This window comes from Bacillus rossius, chromosome 1 (genome assembly GCF_032445375.1).
Source record: "Bacillus rossius redtenbacheri isolate Brsri chromosome 1, Brsri_v3, whole genome shotgun sequence".
In the NCBI taxonomy this organism is placed as follows: Eukaryota; Metazoa; Arthropoda; class Insecta; order Phasmatodea; family Bacillidae; genus Bacillus; species Bacillus rossius.
The window spans coordinates 28,844,737-28,857,935 of NC_086330.1; the positions used below are offsets into that span (position 1 = coordinate 28,844,737).

The following is a 13,199-nucleotide window of genomic DNA, read 5'->3' on the forward strand; positions in this document are numbered from 1 at the left end:
TTTTTAAACAATAAATTTACATGATACTTTAGTAATTTACATGATACATTTAAGTAAAATTCACCTTCTTACTAAGATTATCAAATATGTATTACAGGGTGGGCCTTTAAAAAAAGAGAATGTGGAAATTGTTCACTAATGACCTAGAGTCATCTTCACTATGTGAGTTCTGGATGCACTATTCTATATTCACTCATTCTTTTCTATTAAATAACTCATCCTGTATTAAAATCGGTTAAAGTTATTGTTTTGTATTTTATTCTTTTGTCAGACAAATTTTATGCATAAAATTTCACAGAAATTCTAAGGCTGGATACACACTCAAAAACATTAGTGAGTGTAACAGGCTGTACGTACAACCTGAGCTAACATGGTTCACAATTGAATTCTTACAGATTAATTTTATCTAACATCAAAGGTAATATTTGTAAATAAGTATTTTAAGTTTGGGTAATTAATTATTCCGCTGCAGCTGATCAGAAGCCTATAAAAGCACTTATTTAATACATAAATTACTCTTGGTTATAGTAAATTGTGTAAAAGTTTAGTGAACAATCGTAACCACGCTTTTTTTTTGTAATAGTTGCCTGTATTGTTTGTTAGGTTTTGCAGATAATTAGGCTTGATTTAGTTTTGAAATGGAATTACCTGAGCAATGTAATATTCAGATGATTTCTGGCAACCAATTACTATAGATGAATAAATTTAAACAATTCTATGTACGCCTATCAAAATGCCACCATTCTCTGCTCTAATTGACAATTTCACAATGTGTTCATAACAGATAAAATATATTACTGTCCCTCCTAATGCACTAGACCTATCTCCCATGCATACAACCGTACTATCTGTGTTTGTGAATCAGTAGGTTTGAAAACATGCTGGTCAATTCTTGTGCACACAACCCATGTTTTGTGTTACTGTTATTTATTCAATTGTGAGTCCACCGTAACTGTGATGGCCCAATAGTTATATGAGAAGTCTTAATGTTTACAGGGAAAAATTACTGCAAAAGCAAGGACACTGTTGACGTTATTTTTATACATTAACATAGTTTAAATTTTAAAAGAAAACAGTTTCATATCGTTTCTATTCATTAATTTATTGTTTGTCTTGGCATTTCTGGCCGTATGATACTTGTAATAACTATATAGTTTGTAGATTTATATTTTCAAGTATTAAACTTTGTTTATTGTGCAAACAGCTTTGGAAATATTGTTTTCTTGAAAAAGAAAGTTTGTTTATTTTAGAATTTTAGATTAAAATGTTTTAAGTTATTGGACAGCAAGGATGTATTAAGTTTTTTGTCGTACTGAAGAAAATAAACCCCATTGTATCATACTCGGAATAAATGAGGATGAACTTGACTGTCCTATTATGGATTCTCGAATAATTTTAAGTTAGTGACCTGAGGAGTCCACGACTTTATTTTAAGATAATCAAGTAGTTTGAGTGTTGTTGAAAACTATAGCGAAAGTATTATGTTGATCGTCGTGCTATCACGGTGTTATTCATGAGTGAAGAAGCATGAACGGCTGCCTCAAGAATCACAGACTACGATTGAAATGCAAGGACTGATTGGTTTTTGTCACATTTATTAAGGAAGAGACTTTGTTGCCAAGTTGTGAGAACTGAGCTTTGGCAGGCGCTAAGTCATACCAAGAGGCGCCGAAGTGTTAAACGAAGAGTCAACGTCGTAGGTCCTGTGTAACATTGCAAGCAGAGGACTGCAGATCCGTAGAGAACTGCGGCAACTGCAGCTTCCGGACGTAGAGTCTTCAGTTGAAGTGGATCGTCGAACACTGTATAACCACTAGGTCATTGATACTAGTTAATGGTATAGAAAGGTTTTATTCATATCCATAGAATACTTTCAAAGGTATTGTGTTTTTTTTTAATGAGGTATGTAAATATGTTCATTTGGTTTTAAGAGAATTATATGTCTTTTCGTTATTAGCATACAGAATAGTTCAGATTCTACAACTCGAGACATAGTAGCACCTAAAATTTTATGAAATTTACAGAGAGGAACCCAAATTTAGAATCATGGTTTTTTTGTGGCCCAGATAGACATTTGTTTAATATACACGAACATCTATATATTTTGGCATGTATAAAATCTTTTGATAGTTTAGCAGAATTAGTTATTCTAGTAAAGAAAGAGTAGTCACATTACATTTAAATAATTTATCTTAATACAAATCCCAAATGCCAGGTCACCATAACATAATTTTTCCTTGCTGGCAACTAACTTCTGCTAAGATATAACTATACTGTGGTTTTCTTTCAAAACATCATCAATCAATTTTGTTGTTACAAATTAGTTTTATATATATATAAATACTAAATACTAATAAATACTATAAATATACTATAAATACTAAATGGTACTTCAATGTTTAGAATTGAGATAAAACTTAAAAGTAGAACTGCTCACAAGATTACACACATATTTTTTTATCGCTGGCTCCCAGATTTTGTGCCAGGCTCCTAAACTTTCAGAGATTTCGTAGAGGTCTGTCTTAATAATAGCCTATATTTTTATTGTTTTGTAGTTGTGGCCTAAATGATGAAATTATGTTTATAATGCTTTCAGTTTGTGGACACGTGTAGATCAATTTTGAACAAAAACGATGCGGTAGTTCTCACCAAGATCATGAAAATACACGCCAAGGCGGCGCCGGTGTACACAGACTCCGTGGAGTTCAGCCTGCTGCTGAAGAGAAAGATCGGAGACGTTTCGGGGGACCCGCAGAACCCGTACGTCCACATCAAGGAAGTGGCCGACGAGCTGAAGCTCAGGAGGCGGAGGACGCTGGCGCCGGCGAGCGCCCAGAACGGGAGCAGCGTGAGCAACGGGCACTCGTCCGGGGACGCCGGCACGAGCGCGCTCCACGGCAGCTCTCCGCTCGATGGCTTGTCGGAGTGGGACAGGAGGCACGTCAGGAGACTGACGCAGACCATGCGGGTGAGTTCCGGCCGTGCTCGCACCCCTGTACACAGTGTCGCGGCTCGCCCCCATCTCGCAAATATGCAAACAATTAGGGAATCGTTTGCAATAGATATTTTGAAGAAACACTACCTGTTGTAGCCGTTACCATTTATATGTTTATGCACGTACGTCACATTTTTATGGGCACTACAACTACCATAATTTTGCACAAATCGGTTCCAAACTGATACATAAAGTATGATAATGGAAAATCTCAGACAAGTTCATTAATGGGGCATAATCAGACCAAAGAGGTAGACATGGGAAATCGCTATGTTTCCCATAATATGATGAATATCGCATCTGTTTGAATGTATTGTAACTCTTAGGAGTAATTACAAAAAACTTTTGTCCAAATACCTATATTTTTGAAATACAAACCATAACTGAAATGGGTGGTTAAGACAAGGGTTGTGGGACAAAAAATTCATAACTTCATTTGTAGGCACGTCATTGAATTTGTCCAGGTTGTTTGTAAATCGTATAATTTTTATCTAAAACTTTTGTTTGCAACAATTTGTGGTAAGACATACCATTGCTGCAAGGGATTGAAAAAGGGTGTAAAATTAAAAAAGTCATAATTTCCGTACCATTTACGTTATTAAATCTGTTCTTATTTATTGCTAAACCTTAAAATAATATCTACAACTTTCCTCCAAAATAATATTCTATATGATTAACTAACTATTACTGCAAGGGGTGGGAAATAACAGGGATTGAAGAACAAAATAATTCAGGATTTCCCACAGTTTCCATACCTTCAAATCCATTCAAATTATGAACCTTATAAATATTATCTAAAGCTTTTTTTTTTTTAAACAATTATTGATACAACCAACGATTGATGCAAACGATAGAACAGGAATTAAAGGGACAAGAAAATTCATAAGTCCCTCAGTAAGCACACCATCAAGTCTGTTCAAATTGTTGTAAACTTTATAAATGTTATCTAAAACATGTCAGAATCAATTTTTGATACAATCATTGCTGCTAAGGAACAAATAAAAAGGGGTTAGAAAAAATTAACTCTCTTATAAGTTAAACTATAAAATCTATAACAATTAATTGTGAATCTTTTAAAATTTATCTAAAAATTTGGTTCCGGAGTACATTTGTTGAAATCCCAGCTCAGCCATTCTGTCGTTTTCCGAATTCAACCCAGGAAAATTCTAGGATATGGCCCTACTACAGTCTGTAGCCAATTCTTTCCTGATATGTATTCATGGTCTGTGTTGTGTGTTTACCATCTGTGATGATCTTGCTGTTAATGAGACTTTAATCTCAAAACCAATAAAATTGATATTTTACTCCTTGAATTCCGAGTTTGTTATCGTTTCTTGAAAATATTTTATTCATGATGCTATCCTCACTTTTTGCAGTTCAATACTTTGTAGTTTAAACTCCTTTTTTTTTTTTCCCCCTTGCTTTAGAAGTTGGATAGAAAGATACAAGTCTTGGAAACAAAGGAGGTGGATTTTGATGAAGATAATGATTCAGCGTACATTAGACTTCAAAGGTAGGTCAAAGTTGATGCTACAAAGTGATGTTCATTTTGTTTCGAGCTGGCTGATCTTTCTTGAAAACAAAACTGTCTTGATTATTGCTGTAATTTGGCCAATCAGTGTGGGTAATGTTTTGTTGTGTGATTTTCGTAGATGCAATATTTTGATTTTTGATTTGTTTTCCTTACCTTCTGGTTATGAAACTTGTATTTTTTGCCTCTATGCTTGCATAACAATTTTTTTTTAAGTTTCTTCTTTTTAATTATATATCCCATTAAAACTGTAGTGTAGTTACATAAAAATATATTATATATTTTATACTCTTGTGATAAAATACATTAGAAGGATTTTTTTTGCATTATTTATAAGTTTTATTATTTTTCAGCTGTATGTTGGTTAGTTTTATTTAGGCCTAGTTTTTTTTAAATGTAACTTGTAACATTTTTATGTGACCTATAGCTGGTTAAGAATTTTTTTAATGCAAACTTTGAGTTTATTAATATTTTGCTGTTTACTCAATTAGAGTAAGATTTGTAAATTTTTCTAATTCAGGTCCCATTGTCGACTCACCTCAGTTTTTTTAGGCATTTTCCTGGCGAGGCGAAGTCTATCATACTACGAATAGTTGAACAAAACATTACAAATGTTTTAAAATCAGTTGGGCGAAGAGAATGATCACAAAATGTAAGCCAGGAAAATTGAAATGTAATATCTATGTAAAGATGGCAGTCACTTGGTAAAAGCTGTTTAAAAATTTCAAGTTGATTTGTAGCCAAATAAAAAAAAATGAATTTTCAAAAACTGCTTATTTTATGTGTTGGGTTTAGGAAAATCATTTTTCCAAGTCTGCAAAATTTATATGTTCGATTAGTTAAATATTATTTTTTAAGTAGCTTGGTGTGTTCAAAGTAAAATTATGAACAACCATGAAAATTTAGCCATTGAGTAAATCAAAATTACTGAAAAACTATGCTACAAGTTGGCATAATATCGGTGCCTGATTTGGCAGTGTTTCTTTTTATACTGATTTAGAAAATGAGATTTTTAAAAATGAAACAATGTTTTTTTGACAGTAATGGTTGTTTGGTTAAATGGATATTCCATAGGTGTACCAAAAATTCATTCATCAGCTTAAAAATTAACTGAAAAACACATAATACCTGACAAAGTGTACTGTTAGAGCCATTGCCAGAATTTTATTTTGGGAATTGTCATATTTCCACCTCAGCCTATTGTTAAATTCCTTTAGTGAATTATGTATCTTATTAATATTTATAACTTAATATACTTTGCTGTCTTTGTACATAATTATTTCAACAATTATGTAGTAAACTATTTTATAGTCTTTATTTTATACATTTTTATTATATTTTATAATATTTCATGTTGTGGGAAGTATGGACCTTACAAATATCCCCCCTGGCTACCGGAATGTAGAAGCTGCTGAGTAGTGGAATGTAAATACGTTTTATAAAAAGTAATTGTGTTCCTGTTAAAAAAAACATGCAAAATAATGCTAATAAAGACTAATATCGAAATTAGGAGCCAGCAACTATCCAAGCTTTTTTCTTTTTATCTCTAGCGAGGAAATAAAATATATATAAAATAAAAGTATAATTTCAACAGCTTGGAGTCTTCACTGTCAAAACATTATTCTAAATGTTCAAATTAAATTAATTTTTATTGAAAAAAAGTAATTTAAATAAGTTTACAATTCTGCAAAACGTGCCCTACCTGAACAAAAAATTGTGACAGTTAAAGATTAAATGTTAATATTTCGTAGGCTTGCGTGATGTAAGTGTATTCTACCTTGCTTTGGCCTTCTCATAATTTCAAGTAAAGGGAAGGGTGAGCAAAGTAGTAATCTTATACACAGGGACTGGAAGTAACGCGCTACTAGTAACGACGTTATTTGTAACAGTTACTTTTTTCGGTAACGATCGTGGTAACGCAATATATTAAGTTTTCAGTGACTGAAACTGTAACTGAATTACATTTTTCTGCCCTAAAGTAACGATAATTGTCGTTACTTCTTGCGTTACATTTTTTTAATGTATTTCTTACTGAACGAACAACGATTTGTTGATTTTATCAAACCCAGAACGAAAATCCCGACAAGCATATTATTTGCGATGGTATTGCTTGTACTTGTAAAACTGCTGTTGGCTAGCCTGCGCTCGTATTTTGATTGTCATTTATTTAATATTTTCGACATGCGGGTTTACTGCTGTGCTGTTTAATTAATTAACCTACCTGTGCACATGCGAGAAAGCAATGACAGAATATAATGAAGCGAGAAGCCGAGAAAGCAGTCCAGAATTTTCGTTGCCGTGGCCTTCATATTCTAATTTTTTCGAAGTTCGGTCGAGTGATAAAAATAACCTTATTGTGAAGTGCTTGTGTGGTTCTGCGAACAATTTTGTAGTGTGAACTAATTACTCAATGTAATTTAAGACCTATTTAAAATTTTTCAGTTTAAATAAACATATATCTTTACTAAACACAATACGTTTTATTAGCTTTTAATTATAACAATAGTACGTATCACATTTTTAGTTTTTCACAAAGTAACTGTTAAAGTAACTTACAGTTACTTTTCTCAGAACTGTAACTGTAACTGGTTTATTTTCAGTAGTGAAACTTGTAGTTGTAACAGGGTTACATTTCCAGTGGAGTACTTGTAACTGTAACTGAGTTACTTTTTAAAAGTAACTTTCCGGTCCCTGCTTATACATATATAAAAATGAATGTTTGTATGTTCGTCTTTTATGCGCTCGCGCATCGTTCATCCGATTGAGTTGAAACTTTGCACACTTGATTTCAAAACAGGGGGAAGGTCATTGTCTAGGTTAGATTTCGATAAAACAAAACCTTAAAGCTTAATTTAATTATTCTTTGTAAAATTTCACCATTCCATCATCATAGTACAGACTAACTGCAAAAGAATGTGGGCTATTAAATGTAGTTCACTCGGCACAAGACAGAGCGTGTGCTTTGCATGCAACCGGCGGGCTGTCAATATCGGTATTGGATTATGCAAGTGCACTCTATACAGTAATCAACTTAACCAAATATGAGCTGCAGATAAATACTATAAGATTGAAAACGTCTTTGAAAAAAAACTTTACACATCGCCAACTTCGTATTTCTGTTAATATAATAAGTAATCGTTAATATCCTAACAAATAATGGTTTTCAACTTTAAAATACATTGTTTTATATGGGGAAAGTTTATAGGCAACATCTTACACTGCATAAAAGTGGGTTGTCTGTAAAGTCGGTTTATGGGCGATAATTTTACGTGATAACGTCATAAGAAAACATTGATGACAAATTTTTAATGACTTTTTAATTTTCAAATATTATTTACAGTTTTTGCAAATTTAATTTAAATAATTTGTTTAAATATAATCACGGACAATTAGTTAAAAAGCCATCCTTAACCTGTTTGATATTATAGAAGATTTTCTCGCACAGTGGTTGGCCGGTTCTTGCAAGCTGGGCTCAGGCACAACGTGACAATGAGTGATGCTTTTTCGTGCGTGCAGCCGGCGGTTAGTAATTGGGTAGCAAAACAAATTGTAGCTGTATAAAGGCTATATGCTTTAAATTTGTTTAATAGCTTGAAAAGAACTTGCTAGGAGGAATTGCATTTGAGTATTACTAAATTAGGGTTAAACTTCATTATAACCAAAAATTGTTTTGCTATGCAGTAAGAAAGAAAGGGGTTAGAGGTTATTCTCATTTTTATTTCAAGTATTAAAATGGCAAAGATTGTATACACCATGTTTAAAACACTAGGAAGGTCGCTGTTCAGGTGAAATTTCGATAATACCAACCCTTAAAGCAAAAATAAAGGTGGCGCGCGAGTAGTATAGGATAATTACAAGTAAGTACTTTGTCAGTTTCTCTTTTTTATGGTCCAACTAATACTGGTGGTGTGCGAGTGGAGAGAGATAAAGAGATATAGATATAGAGAAAGAGAGGCAGAGAATGATGAAGTGAGATAGAGATAGAGAGAGTGACATAGAAATATAGTGTGAGGGAGAGAGATTATAGATATGCAGTGAGGTATAGGGCTAGAGAGATATAAAGAGTGATATATAGATATATAGTTTAAGAATAATATAAATATAGACATAGAGGAGAGATATATATATAAAGAGATAAAAATAAGACGTTAGAGACATAGAGAATTATACAGCTATATTTATATAGAGATAGAGATTTAGAGATATGAAGATACATATAGAGATATAGAAAAATGGATTTATTTAATGAGATAGAGATATGTTAATAGGGATGGGGAGATTGGAGTGATATTAAGTGATGAATATAAAGAGATGTTAAGAGCTACATAGAGTTACAGAGAGATAAAGATAGATAGAGATGCTTTGTATGTGAGTTCAAACTTAAAAAATAATTACTAAGAGGCATTGAAACACATGCTGGGCATTAGCTAGTCCCAGATAGAAAATTAGTGTAAAGACCAGTAGCTATGTCGGTGTTTTTTTTTATTTTAGTCTTAATATTACTCATATCTACAAAATAAAAGCATTTCATGAAATCATTAACATTTACTTTCAAGAAAAACTAAACTCACCAAAAGCAAATGTGCTATTGAATAAATCAGAAAGTTATCATTAAAACAGAGAACTCTAAAAAGCACTTTGCATATATAGGTCAATTTTCTGCATCACTGTGCAACATACTTAATACTCTGCACAGTTTAATCATACCTTTCAATAACCATTACTAGCAAGTAATTTATATAATGTTGACAAAATTTACTTTCAGTCACCAAGTATGAAACACTATTGGTTGGCCAACTCATGCTTTACACATATAACATTATGTAAATATAAATAATCTAATGTATAAATATAAATACAGTAAATCAATAATTTATTAAAAAATATAACATTAAAATGAATAATAACATGCTCAATTGTGAGCCCTTGTCTAATTTTACCTACCTAAAAGGGGTCTACAGATGTGACTCTGTAAGGTGTATAACTGTAAAAACTAGGGCTATCAACATAAATAAAAATATGTAAACAAGTACTGGAAATAGAAAATTTTGTGTGACGGGCGAATGGCGAATCTAGTAAAGTAGTAACAAACATATTATAATGGAAAACCAAGATGGTATTGAATTTATTATTGCTCTTTACATAAATTAGACCACTCCAGCACTTTATACAGTGAGTATGAAAAGGCGGTCAAGAATAAACAAACTGATCGCTGCCAATACGTCGGACACAACAAAACAAAAGTTCCAATATTAAGATTATGTTGAAAAAATGTCAAATTAAATTTATCTCAGGGTTGTCTTCCGGCTAAATCACGTCGTTAGGGCTCGAAATTCTATCGGTCGTAAAGTCTTGTGTGTTATTTGAATGTCAACAAATAAAAATAAATAAAAATTGGCCTTTAAGATTTATATATCAAACTGTAGCTCTTACCAAATGATGAAAAATGTTACCCTTACACTTTTTCACTCAGAAAATTATTTCGGCCTTAATCGAAAAAGCGTCACCTGGAGCTATAACGTTTTTCAATGGTTACCTGGTGATGCGCAGGGTCCAATTTCAACCATTCATATTATCCTGTGTATTTTGCAGATCGGAGGAATTCTTACATCGGCGACTGCCGTGAAACGTCGCCGTAATTTTAACAATGTTTTTAAACCTCGCACATGGAGTTTTTGGATCACTAAACGCCTGACGACCAGAGCTGTCGTCAGACCAAACGCACTTCCCAAGATGGGTCCAAACGTTCTCTTCCCCGGCATGCTTAGCGCCGGTCCTTCAAACCAGGCGCCGCCGGCCTCGGGCCAAACCCCGGCCTCCGTTGCGTCTAACGTACAAAATTCAAAGAAACGGCCGAAAGAAAAAGTTAATTAGGGTGGTTTTATCCAAAATAATCAGTTCTAAATTCATTAGAATAAATATAAAATGTCTTTGGTACATAAAACTGTTTTATAGTAAATTTAAACAAACACTTTAGTTTGTTATATCACACGTCTCGTTGCCAGGCGACGGTAAACGAAGAAAAAAAATAAGTAAACAAACCACACGACACGTGTCAGAACCTCTGTGATGAGGCCTATTATCACACTTGTACCAAACAATGATCTCTTAAGCCTTTTTTTTTTACTTTATCACCATAAATATTAATGAGGTCATGATATAGGTAAATCTCACTTTAATGTCTTTTCAACAAACTTTTACTTTATCATAAGATGTATGAGAGAGCCCAAAATATAAGACATTCTCATAATACTGTCTTTCAAACATATTAATACTTTCTTACAATAAATATTAATGACCTCTAGAAATTAGTAATGATCACTGTTATGTTTTTCAAACAAATCATTTAAAAGCCTGAAGTCTTGTTTGTGAGCACCTTCTACTGGATAATTTCCACTCAGAAAATTTATACTTCACTATGACTTCATTTTTAAACTGTTGTTTACAATAACCTTCTGATTATCTTGTATTTTATAAACAACCATCAGAATACAAAATATTGTATTTAACTAACATTTTTATTATTCAACATAATTTTGTATAAAACTTTTCATAATAGTGCAGATTTAAATATTAGTGTCAGCAGGCGTTCAGCTGTGTTTGACACAATATCCACGGCGGACATTATTTTTTGCAAACAAAATGTGATAGTTTCCTTTGATTGTAAAACTCAAATGTACTAACCACCAAAACAGTTTTGCGAAACCCACATAAACACTTCGGGATGGAAACTGACAGTTTGCATCGCTGGACGAAGAATCTCGCATGAAATAAAATCATGCCCACTTAATTATTCATCAGCTGTAGCTAAAAAAAAAAACGTGAAACGGCAGACACTGCAGCTTGTCATTTCGTTCCAGCACCAACATGGCCAGGTGTTGCACATCACAATGCAACATTCCCTTTTGACAAAAACTTAAAGATGTCGGTGAAAAATCACAGCGACAAATAATATGTGGACGATATTAACACAGCCCATTTGTATTAATCCTGGACACAGTAGGTATCACCCTCGTTGAATCACGAACGTCGTTGCCACGTCCAACTCACATGTTTTACCACACAACACTCCTTTGAACAAGCTTCCACGGCATGTCACGCATAACTTCCAGTAAAATTGCAGTATAACAATATTGTTTTGTGCGGACACACCCGCACTCGGCGAGTCTTGCCATCCCGTGTCTGCACTGAAACAAAGCGCTTCCTCCGAAGCTCACTCGAAGACAAACCACTTCACACTCCTCGCAGCTGGCCGCGTCAAAGCACATCAGGCGCGCGTCAAGTCACGGAGAGCGCTCTGGCGACAGACAGGAATACTACCAGAAAACTTGCACTCCATCACGTGGCTCACCGCGCGGCATTCAGTTCAACTACCAGGCCTGTGCGAGACCAGGCGCGTCCCGAAAACAAATCCACACACTGCCCGCACCAGGCGGAGAACCTCGGGACACGAAACAAATGTGGCGATCACCACATGATTGTTACATAAGGTATTAAATGTTTTAAAGATAGGAAGTGTTGTAGCAAAGAATGTTTGGTGAAATTGGTTGCAGAAGTTGTAGGTTGACCAAAGTAAAATGTAAATACTATTACTGTAAGGTTTACATTATTGGCAATTTTAAAATAATCATTTGATTAATTTTGTTTTGGAAATAAACACATGTACTTATCAGGGTTCCATCTTAGACTCACAGTGAAACCCTATCGTTGTGGCAACTCTGTGTCTCTGTTCGTCAGAGGCAACTAGCCCTTATACAGACTGTTTTCAGTTAAAAAAAGTCTTGAAAATGTAACTAATTGAAGGTCTAGTCAGGAATGTCACGAATAAGTCTCAAAATAAATGGTAACTGATGAAAATCACAAAAATGTTATTGCCATCAACCCTTTTATCAACTTGCATGTGGTTTTTTGATGCCTCACTTCAACTTATAGTCTTATATTAAATGTAGTTAGTTAGATACTGTCCACTTAAATCTTGTGAAAATTATCTCAGAAATGGTTGTAGCTTTCTAACATAAAAATCTGTATGTTCCTGGGAATAATAGATTTATGTCTATTTTGTTTCATTTTGCACATTGTTTATAAACAACAATCCTAAGGTTAAAAAAAGGCGTAAGAAAATTTTCTGAAAATTTTCTGAAAAAGACTGGAAGTAGGTTCACCAGGTATTTGTAAACTCACCAGGTATTTTTAAACACCCTGTTATTACAGGATAAGCAAAAAAAACTGTGAAATTGTGGCAGGTAAATAAATACATATATTATGTAGTCACTATAGAAATAGTGAAGTGCAATTCTATGTGGTAACATTTTTTTGTTTTAATGTGTTATATTAGGGGCTTTTTCATGCCAGCATTTAAGATAACATATGAAGAGAATTTGGGAACGCACATATAAAAAAATCTACCTATTAAAAAGGAAGGGAAGAAAACATAAGATTCATCCCTTAACCTCTCACGCTCACACTTTTTTTTATGTCATCCTCTCTTCATGCCCATTTTTTCTGTCTTCCCCCTCCTCCTTCCCATAATGCTAGTTAATTATTATATGTTACTGACACATTGCAAAACAACATAATAATCATGTATAAATAGTATACTAAATATTCTCTAAAGTATTTTTAATTTATGATCTTTGAAATGAAAGATAGTTCTTTCCAACAGAAAAAATTAAT

General features: G+C 33.4%; 1 protein-coding gene across 6 annotated transcripts in view; it reads left to right on the plus strand.

Moving 5' to 3' along the window:
- Window positions 1–13,199, plus strand: part of LOC134533529 (death domain-associated protein 6-like) — a 43,729-nt gene that overhangs the window by 10,749 nt on the left and 19,781 nt on the right. For all 6 annotated transcript variants that reach the window (XM_063371057.1, XM_063371082.1, XM_063371067.1 and 3 more), the window contains 2 exons: window positions 2,597–2,968; window positions 4,423–4,508. In XM_063371057.1, the coding sequence (XP_063227127.1) occupies window positions 2,597–2,968; window positions 4,423–4,508 (458 nt within the window). The remainder of the gene's footprint in view (window positions 1–2,596; window positions 2,969–4,422; window positions 4,509–13,199) is intronic.